At 44.9% G+C, this 10,453-nt stretch overlaps 1 protein-coding gene across 1 annotated transcript in view; it reads left to right on the top strand.

Moving 5' to 3' along the window:
• Positions 1-494: 494 nt before the first annotated feature.
• Positions 495-10,453, top strand: part of PREP (prolyl endopeptidase) — a 130,985-nt gene continuing 121,026 nt past the window's right edge. Inside the window, exon 1 of the mRNA XM_055260125.2 lies at positions 495-5,858. Coding sequence (XP_055116100.2) covers positions 5,814-5,858 — 45 coding nt within the window. The 5' untranslated portion in view covers positions 495-5,813. The remainder of the gene's footprint in view (positions 5,859-10,453) is intronic.

The following is a 10,453-nucleotide window of genomic DNA, read 5'->3' as shown; positions in this document are numbered from 1 at the left end:
CAGTGATTTGAAGGGTCCTGCCATTGCCGGAACCTAAGCTAAAAGAGAAACGGAGTATGTCTCTTCCTCCCCATTCTCATCTTTATTTTCTCTCACTGGTAGAACCTAGCCAGAAATGAGCCGACAATGGAGTTCAGGAAACGTTTTTAGGCTTGCAGCCCTTTGCAGTAAAGAGGATAGCAAAGTGATGTGAAAATGTTGCTGGATGCTAATAGACAAAAAGCCAATCTGGTTTCTTTGCATGATCTTTGATAGTGATTTAAGTCATGGTTGATTTAATCAGTAGAAAATCTCTGAGCCTACGTTAGGATGCTTTCTTTCAAAGATGGCCACTTATGATTGACAACTCAGATGTAGTCATTTATTTTCAGGGCAACCTTTCTTGAGTACAGGGAAACTACATTCACAACTCCAGAGAGTACCACTTATATGGAATATCATGTAAATAATGTCCCTTGGAGTTTTTTTGTTTTGTTTTGTTTTGTTTTAAATCACAGGGACCCTATTGCTTCTCAGTCTTCGGTTTTTGGCACATATTTTTAAATGGCTGATCTGTTTGGAAGGAGTAAGAGTGTAAGGAGTAAGAGCAAGAGCAACGTAATAGCAATTCTTTCTTTTAGCAGGACCTGTCTAGTCCACCTTACTGCCCACACTAAAAACTTCCATGTAGTACTTTGACAGAAACAATAAAGCAGTTTTTCTTTCTCCCTTCCGCCACAAAAGAGGAGAAAAATGGTAAGGCCACAAGAGAGTTGGGAATTCTGTCAGTTATCTTTCAATGGAATTTGAGCTACCCCAATAGAGGGCTTAGGTACATTAGATTATCTTAAGGATTGGGGCAAATCCCTAAATCGGCTTGGCACTGGACTTTTTGAGTTTTATAACACACTGACTCTCCACAGCACAGGGGGTAATGGACTGAAGAAAGACTAAAACTTCCCCAGAACATATTACTTTGCAGAGGCTATAATGCTACATTGTGGTTTACAGATAAATGGTTAAACTATAAATGTCAAATAAGACCAGCACAGTGAACTTGAATATAGGCTTAGTTCTTTCTAAATCAAGATAGCAGTGAGTAATGCACGAGAGAAACAGTAGCAAATGGAAAAGCAACCTGGTTGCTACCCAGTTAACTCCAGAGAAAACTGGAGATACTGATCAGGGTGAAGAACCTGGAACATGTAGGTCAGATATCCTGCTTAGTTTACATTAATTAGAAAAGCACCAAGAGAAGCTGGGTGCAGTGGCTCACACCTGTAATTCCAGCACTTTGGGAAGCTGAGGTGGGTAGATCACTTGAGGTCAGGAGTTCGAGACCAGCCTGGCCAGTGTGGTGAAACCCTGTCTCTACTAAAAATACAAAAATTAGCTGGGCACAGTGGTGGCACCTGTAGTCCCAGCTACTCGGGAGGCTGAGGAAGAAGAATCACTTGAACCAGGCGGCAGAGTTTGCAGTGACCCGAGAATGCACCATTGCACTCCAGCCTGGGTGACAAAGCAAGACTCTGTCTCAAAAAAAAAAAAAAAAAAAAAAAAAAAAAAAAAAAAAAAAAAAAGCACCAACAGGTAATATCATTAATTATCCTAGAGTTTTACAAATTCCATTAGAACTTAAAATTTGTAACAATATCCTAAAGGCGACAAGATGACATGTTGCTCCATGAAACTCTCTTTGCAGTTGTCCAACCCTGCTTTTCCGCATGTTTTCATGTGCTTATCTGTCTCCATACTATCTTTTTGTGTTTATCTTTACTTTTCTTGGTATGAGCAAATCTGTGATGCTGTGTGTCCATCTTGTCTATCTCGCTTTCCCCCTTTCTTTTCCTTCCTAATCTCCTACCTCTCTAACTTTATACCCAATCATTTTGAACTCACACATTTTCTATTACATGCTATATTTATTGAATAGTTTTAAGTTCTCAGTTCTCCACTTAAAACAGTGGATGAATAGATCATTTCATCTTTTTCTACTTAAATGAAACAAGTTCATTTTTCATGCAGGGGGCCACACCTGATTTTTTTCCCACAATTGGCATAAGAAAAAATATTCCTCTCTCCTGATTTAAAAACATTCCTATCTTAGGAAATTCATTAGAAATGCTTTAAATAAGTTCCATGAACTGAAGTAAAAAAATACTTCAGATTCATTCTTGATTTACTTTCTCTGCCCACATTTTCAATCTGGATTGAATTCAGCCCTATCCTCTCAATTTAGTGCATAATTCGGCCAAGCATTAAACTGAGAAGGGGAAGAATGAGGTGGAGACCTAAATTTCACAGCTGTAATTCCAGACACGTCACATCTCCTTTTAACCATATGCCTATATTGAGAGAAGGGTATTAGAAGGGAACAGTTATAGCTCCTGAAAAGGTCAGATCTATGAATTTAGTATGGACTACAGGCACAACAATAGTCCCTAGAGTCAAATCTTCTCTTGTGAATGGTTTGAAAACAGAAGAAAATTATGGAGAAAGTCTTTGCAGTAGACAGACAATTACTGCCCAATCTTACCTGCATCTGTCCATAACGTTTGGACAATTCTCCCTCAGGACAATCTTATTCTTCATTCGGAGTTAGTTTTGAGTTTCCTGTATCTCCTGTTCCCACTCAGAATTAAAGAATCTTAGATTCTTCTGAAACCACCTGACCCAACTGTCTCAATTTCTAAATAAAAATATTGATGATATGATGGACTCATTCAAAGTTAGGAAACCAGTTAGTGACAGAGCCTGAAAGAGAATCTTACTCTTATCCTAGGTGCTATTTCACACTTCATGATGCCTTGCAAAGATTAGATATACAAGAATACATAAGAATTTCCACTAAAAGTCACACTGGAAAAAGCAACATACATCTTTGGGGAAACATAGTCTGAAATGACTGCACTCCACCAGTTAGTCAGTATGGTAGCTAGCTACCTGGAAACCAGAGTCAAATTAAAGGGTGGATTATCCAGGCAGCACTCAAAGCATCCATGTCTAAGGGGTGTTAACAAGACAGCACCCTTGTGTGAATTAGAAAAATATCCTTTACCCAGGAAGGTGCAGCCCCTTGAGAATAAGACATCCCTTCCTCCAGGTGAATGCGCCAGCACCTGTCTGCAGTGTGGCAAGTGGAGAGTGAGATGGATTTCACTCCCCATTTTGCCCCTTGGGTGGGCATCTTTGTGCATTTACCAGAAATCCTCTCTTGGAGACCATATGTGGGTGGGGGTCGCTTTGATAAGCAACTTGAGGTGGGGTAGAGACAGCCAAGCAGCAGTAAATGATCACTAGCCTGCCTTCTTTGGAGGCTGACTCTTCTTAACTGAGTGGGGCACAAAGTTTGAGGTCAGAGGAGAGGCTGAAGGCTGCCCTGGAAGTCCTTCTATGTCTCTACTGACCCTCATTCTCCCAAGGGCCTAGGGTTCTGAATTAGAGCATGAGTTATCACAGTGTAAATTCTATGGTTCCCCTGAAAACAGTCTACAGTGTCAGAGGTCAAAAAGTGCTCTGATATTTATTCTGGAGGTGGCACTTCCATTCTGAGATAGTTCAAATACTTCCTTTCTCTGCATTGTCTATGGAAAAAGTTGACTTTGCAGTCAACTGATGAATATGAATCTTGTATTGTCTTAGCTGTGTGATGACTTTGAACTCATTCCCTTAAAGCTGCTGAGATTCCTTTTCCTCATCTGTAAAATGGTCTTTGCTGTAAGGATTAAAGGAGACAACACATTGGCAAACAGAAGTGCAACTAATGTGGCCAATGGGAGGGGAAAGGGTGCTCTCCCATCTTCCCTCCCACTCCATCTCACTCCAGGTGCAGACAACCTACTGCTGGGAGCCTCTTGCTCTGTCTGTGCCACTACAAACCTTTAGCTCTCAGGGCCCAGAGGAACTGGGCACCAGAACAGCTGACTGAAAGGGAAGAGAGGATGATACCTGAGGTTTGATTTGTCCTTTGGGTACCACAATTCCCACATTTTCTTTAGGTCCTGCTAAATTGAAGTTTTCCCTGCTAATGGGTGCCCCTGTAGACTCTAGAGTATCTCTACTTATTTACGAGTAGGAAGGCCGTCAGAGTGGTTAAGAATGAGCATTGTTATTAGAGAGACCTAGGTTTGAATCCTGGCTCTACTTTTTCACTTTTTGTGAAGTCCTGGGCAAAAGTCAGCCCCAGATTTCCTTAACTATAAAATCGGGACATTAGTTCTAGATAGTTTCCTGATACACTGAAAAAAACACTCAATAAGCATTAACATTATCATTAGGGGGTCTGCTGGGTCAAGTGCTCCTGGGTTGCTCTTTAAAAAATCTCTCACAGTGGCAGAAGGAGGAGACAATGCCTGCCAGTCCCTGTGTCAGGTGACAGCCAGGGAAGGCAGGAGGTGGGGACTGGAATTGGGACTTCTGGGCTGTAGTGGGCTATGCCCCCGTGTTTGCACAAAGTTTGTTGTCAATAGCGTGAGTTCTCCCGGAATTGAGGATTCTCAGATTGCCCAAGGAGGGGGTATCCGGGATCAGATGCAGAAAATGATTATGACACATCACTATGAACAGAAATGGTGAACTAAGGGTGAGGCATGGAATTGCGACCATATCACAGAAGAGATGGAGGACACAAGTTTATAATAGTTACCATATCACTTAGATTCAGGACGTGAAGGACTTTCTGGTCACACCTATTCTTTCTTCCAGGACTTTTTGGAAGCCAGGGATAGAAAACACAGTGAGTACACATTATACTCCCGATGGCTGGGGCTATAAAGTCTCTTCTGGGTGGTCCAGGAAGCAAGATCAGAACACATGCCGCTGCTAGCCCGAGGATGATGACATGTAACTATTAAATTTTCATGGGTTTGAGGTCAAGCATCTTGTCTAGTATCTTTTTTTCCCATAAACAGTAGGTGCTCAATAAACAAGCATGACAGCAGGAGGGGAAATGAGGAACAGGCAGGATAAATAAAATACCCCTGATGAGTTCCAGGCCTCTTAATCTTGGTCCTTTCTCAATCGGTAAATATCACATAAGGGCTCAGCCGTTGTCCTGCCAACACCTCCAAAGCATCTCCATAATCCGGATGCTAAACCACCCAGTGTCCACCAGGGGTCCTGGGATGAAGGGAGACGTGTTTCTTTCACGGTCATCATGATCGATTACTTCTTCCCTTCAAGTCCAGAGTCGCAGGGAGTGGACATAAGGCCACCTCCAGACCTCTGCTTCCAAGGCTGGGGAGAGGCAAGGTCTCCATTCGCCACCGTAACCAGCCTGGGAACAGGAAGGCTGGGGAAGGTGGGGGACTCCATCAGCAAGGAAACCCTGGGGCTTCATTCTCCTACAGGCAGTGCTGCGAGCGTGGCCAAACCGAGGCAGGGCGCTGGGGAAGGCGCGGGGCTCCGGCCTCGGTGGAAGGACGTGTCCCCGACGCAGAGGCCAGGCGGGCGGCCGGACGTGGGCGAGCGCGTAGCCGGCGTGCTCCTCCGTGCGCCCGGGCGGCGCGGGCGCGACCGGCGCTCCTGCAGAGGGAGCTGTGCGCCGGGGTTGGCGCACGCTCGGTGCCGCCCGCTCCCTCTTGCCGCCGCCGCTGGGCCCGCCCGCCGGGGAGGGGCTCCCGTCCACGCAGACAGCAGCTTCCTGCTTTCTGCACGTCGTCGCCGCCGCGCCGCCAGTCCGTTTGTGCTACCTCTGGCTGTGAGCCGGCCGCCGGCTGCCGCCGTCCGCCCTGCAACTGCCTGCGCCCCAGCCGCGCCTCGCGGCCAGCCCGGCTCGCTCAGGTCCGCTCCCGGAGCCCGCGCCCCTCCACGCTGCCCCCTGCCTGTCCCCGGTCATGCTGTCCCTTCAGTACCCCGACGTGTACCGCGACGAGACCGCCGTAAGTACCCCTGCCCCCGCCCACAGGGCTCCCGGCCGCAGGTGCCCAGCCTGCCTGACCGGTGGCACCCGCAGCTCCTGTCCCTGTAGGCCCTCGCCCCCCGCGTCCCTCCCCTCCCCCTCGGCCTTTGTTTGGGAGAATGGGGCCGGGGGCGCGGGGCCCCCTCTACAGCGCTGGGGTCCCGCGGGCGGTCACTCTGCTAGTGCTGGCGGCGGAGCCTGTGGGCAGCGCCGCCCGGCCGCTTCCCAGAATCAATGGGGTCAAGGGCAGACGCCCGGGTAGGAATGGGTGTCTTCAGGGAATGGGAAGACAGACGGTGTCACTGCTTTTTTGACTGGCGAAGCCTCTAGCTTAAATATGGTGGTAGGAGAAAGTGTCCGCTGGTGTGTGTGTGTGTGTGTGTGTGTGTGTGTGTGAGAGAGAGATGTCACATTTAAAAACGAAAACAAACTTTTAAAACTTACACTTTGAAGTCCTTAGAGTTGAAGCATATTCGATTTTAAAAGGTGTATTGAGCGCCTACCCTGTCCCAGGTCGGATGAGGCGCACTGGGCCCTGGGGATGCCAGAGAACCGGACAGAAATGGGGAAGGCAGAGCAGTGACCCCATAGTGTGGCCATGCTGATCCATGTTTTCTTAAACAAGAAAAGGAGTTGAGAGAGGGTGAGAGGAGGTCTTGGAAGGGAGAGGGGTTAACCTTTTTCAGAATGAGTAAGTTTTGTCTAGTGGCGGAGTTGACCACCATTTGCCTAAGCTGCAGATGAACTCAAGGTAACTGTTGAGATCCAGTAGGCGGAATTGTGGGCAGACACCTTTTTTGTGTAAACGTGAATTTGACGACTTAGGAACTGGATTGCATCCACATGTTGTGGCCATGATTCTCTTACTAATAGCTACATTTCTCAGATTACTTAAAATATAATCAGAGTAAGTATGTATTTGTGTGATAGAGTTTTAATGTTTTTCTGTTTACTTTCCCAATTTATGCCAGAAAGTGTTTACTTTAAAGCACGTGTTACATTGGGGTAAAGGGTGCTGACGCTTTAAAAGGCATATTGTTTTAAATTAAGACTTCAAGTGACACTGATGCATTCATTCGTGGTTTCTTTGACCAGTGGCCATCTGGTAACCATGTTTTCTCAGTCTGCTCAGCCGCTTGCTTATTAAATTTGCCCTAACAGCTCAAGAATCTCTATTCCTGTGGTTTAAAGGATTGTTTCCTTTGAATATGGGAGTAAAGTGATCCTGCTGGATGGAGAAAGAGGCTGGACTAAATGAAAAAACCAGAGCGCTAGTTCTGGTTCTGTCATTCACTAGTTAGGTGACTTTTAGCAGCGCTTTTACCTGTTATGGGCCTTTTTTCTCATATGAGAAATATTTGGACTGACCATAGGGCTTACTTGCTTCTGCAGTAGGAGTGTTGTTATTCATTCATTCACGTGACAGTCTAGCTCTGCAGTGTTCCAGACTAGTAATGGGAAGATGTGACTATTTTGGTTCTGGTTCTTGAGGATCAGAATATAAAGAATTACCCATTCTGTGATTTGATAAGTGCAGTTTTAAGTTTGTTTTTAGAGTTACTTTGTTAGTTTTACACCACTATGGGTGCCTAAATCCTACAGTTTATTTATCTATGTTTGATAGTTCATGAAAGGTTTAAGTGGGGATTTTATGAAGACATCTAAAAGATTATAAACAACTCGGAAGGGTATACTGTGGATTTTAATACACTCCAGTTCCTTCTCATTAAGCAACTCATGATAACTCTAAGCCTCGTGGCCAAGGGAATGTAGCTCTGGCCTAGTCTGGATTCTGTTCTGTGGCTCCTTGATAGCTTACGGTGGAGTATCCTTTTTTTTTTTTTTTTTTTTTTTTTTGCATTAAAGTTTTGGTTACTAAGCCCTAGGCTTGACTTAGGTATTTGCTTAAATGGTAGCCTTTGATTTCTAGGATGGGTTTGTTTCTCCCCAGCATCAGCTGGGGATTGCGGTAGCTCTCTGTCTCTTTCACTTGAGCACCTTCAGCCACATGCTCAGTACTCTCCTGCCAAAAGCGTCGGAGCACTGAAACCGTTTTGGTGGAATTCTGCCTTTTTGGGCAGAAATTTGGAAGCCATGACACTTCTTGCGCAATACCATTGACCATTGCTTAAGAGAGTTGCTATCAGGAAATTCAGGCCTGCCACAGGGGACTCACACACTGATAGACGAGGATTTACAGTGAGAGGAGAACACAGAAGAGGATGGGACTAATTTCCATCAGGAGGAGGAGGTATTATGTGAATTGAGTCTGGAAGTTGACCAGTTGGGTAAAGGACAAAGGACATTCCTGATCCTGTGACTAAAATAAAGCCATAGCTATGCAGGCCTGGATGGTTGTGGAATTGCATTTGTTTGTAGGGTGGCAAAAAGGCGATTCTGACCAGACCATCAATCGATGGATAAATTTGCATGGGGCTGGAAAGATGAGCAGGGCAGGTTTGATGGGTCCTGCCTGCTGTGTGTACGAGTCAACACTTTATCCTGAAGGCAGTGGGTGAGTTGTTGAACAGTACAAGTAAAATATCGAACAGTATTAAGTAGTACAGTACCTTATCAGGGCTCTATTTTTAAAGCCTCTTGGGGAGATCAAGAATGATTAGCAAACTTAAATCAGGTGGAAGAATTTGATTCAAGGGACGTGGCTATAAGACACACCCACCTCATTTGTAGGATATGGTCAAAAAATTGGAGGTGGGGAGTTGTGGCTCCTGGGATTAACTGTGGAATTGTCCTAGAGAGAATCAGTTTCTTGTCCTAGTTAAAAATATCTGATCAATAACTTCCATCTGCTGTAGATGCTGGTGCCCAGTCTGGGCAGATAGGGCTGCTTGGTGTAAATTTCTGGATATGCCTGAATTTAGTAACATAATCCAGGAACATTTTTTAAGCGTCTATTCTGCCCCCTTTGATGAGTGTTTGGGGGAAAGGGTGGGCTGACTGCTTTAGTCTCAGGTCTGGTTCTGAACTTGGTATGGTTCTGGGCATGTTACCCAACCTTGTCCCTGCTGTTGCTCCTAGAAGTGTATGATTGAAAGATGCTTTACAATTCAAAATTTTCTGATTTCTCAATGCTAGGAAAAGAAGATTGTTATTTTAAGCCTATTTTATAACCACTTCAAGGTGTGTAAAATGTAAAAGACTTACAGATGAGAAGAAAAGATAAAAAGCTTTTGTTTGGTGGTGACAATCTGCTAAAATTTAGAGAGGTCAGGATTGAAAATTGGTAACTTTATGAAGACCCATTAGGAGAGGCTTTAGTCGGGTTTTATGTTCCTTGCTCTTGTTTTTATGTCCCTTGCTCAGTCAGTTTAATGAAAATATGTACAGAGTGTTCTGGCTTACCTGCCCATTTATCCAGTTGTGCATTTCCCCAGGAGTTCTTTCACCTGGCATCAGACGAGGACAGATGTGGAGAGCCCGGTGTTGTAAGAGCCAGGGAGATTGTTCTCACCTAGCCAGAGCCACACTGGAACTAGAGCAGCACTAGGCTTTCTTTAGGGAATAGCCCTTACCTTCTGGCATTATAGAACAAAGCAAGGAGACAGATTAAAAATTCATCTGAGATAGAGGTAGTCTTCCCAACAGCCTTATACAAGAAGCCTTAACGAGAATGTTGGAGTAGTTCAGAGACTTGATTGGCAAGACGTTGTCAGTGTGGTTTCATTAATGGGGTTAATCTTTTTTTTTTTTTTGAGATGGAGTGTTGCTCTGTTGCCCGGGCTGGAGTGCAATGGCGTGGTCTCAGCTCACTGCAACCTCTGCCTTCTGGGTTCAAGAGATTCTCCTGCCTCAGCCTCCCGAGTAGCTGGGATTACAGGCACCTGCCACCATGCCCGGCTAATTTTTAAATTTTGAGTAGAGACAGGATTTCACTGTGTTGGCCAGGCTGGTCTTGAACTCCTGATCTCAAGTGATCCGCCACGTCAGCCTCCCAAAGTGCTGGGATTATGGGTGTGAGCCACCTCACCCTGCCCTAATGGGGTTAATCTTGATGGTATCAGGTGGAGAGATTTTGTAGTGATTTTTACTGCTGGATAATTTCTTTTGGCATAATCACTTGAGGAGTGGTGAAAACCGCTTCTAGTTGCTCCTTCAAACGCCTTCAAGTGGCTTTTAAGGCTAAGCCTTAGAAGCTCCAGAAAGCTTCCTTCAGCCAGATTCTACTTACACTAAGCAGTTTTATTTCTTCCAATATCATGGTAACCTGAATGGGTGATGCTTTTGCACCTTCTTTTTGTAAACAGTGGAAAAAAGCATTTCATAACAATAAATAAAAAGGAAGAAAGGCATTAGTTTTAAAATGTTTTGCCATTGCATTTAAGTCAGCTTTTTAAACTTATGTCAATTAGAATCATTATACTACATATTAGTCACTTGCTTTTTGGCAGTTTAGACATAAGAGCAAACCTGGGCTATATTGCAGGGAGATTTTCTAATCGTTGGGAAGCTCAGCGGAACAAGAGAATGAGCACGTATGTGTTAGCTCCCTCCCTGACGTGTCCTTCTTGTATGCCCACTGTATTGTCCCTTGTATGCCCACTGTATTGTGTCATT

This window comes from Symphalangus syndactylus, chromosome 2 (assembly GCF_028878055.3).
Source record: "Symphalangus syndactylus isolate Jambi chromosome 2, NHGRI_mSymSyn1-v2.1_pri, whole genome shotgun sequence".
NCBI lineage: Eukaryota > Metazoa > Chordata > Mammalia > Primates > Hylobatidae > Symphalangus > Symphalangus syndactylus.
Note: the sequence above shows the minus strand (reverse complement) of the source record. Positions and strands in the feature narration are given on the sequence as shown.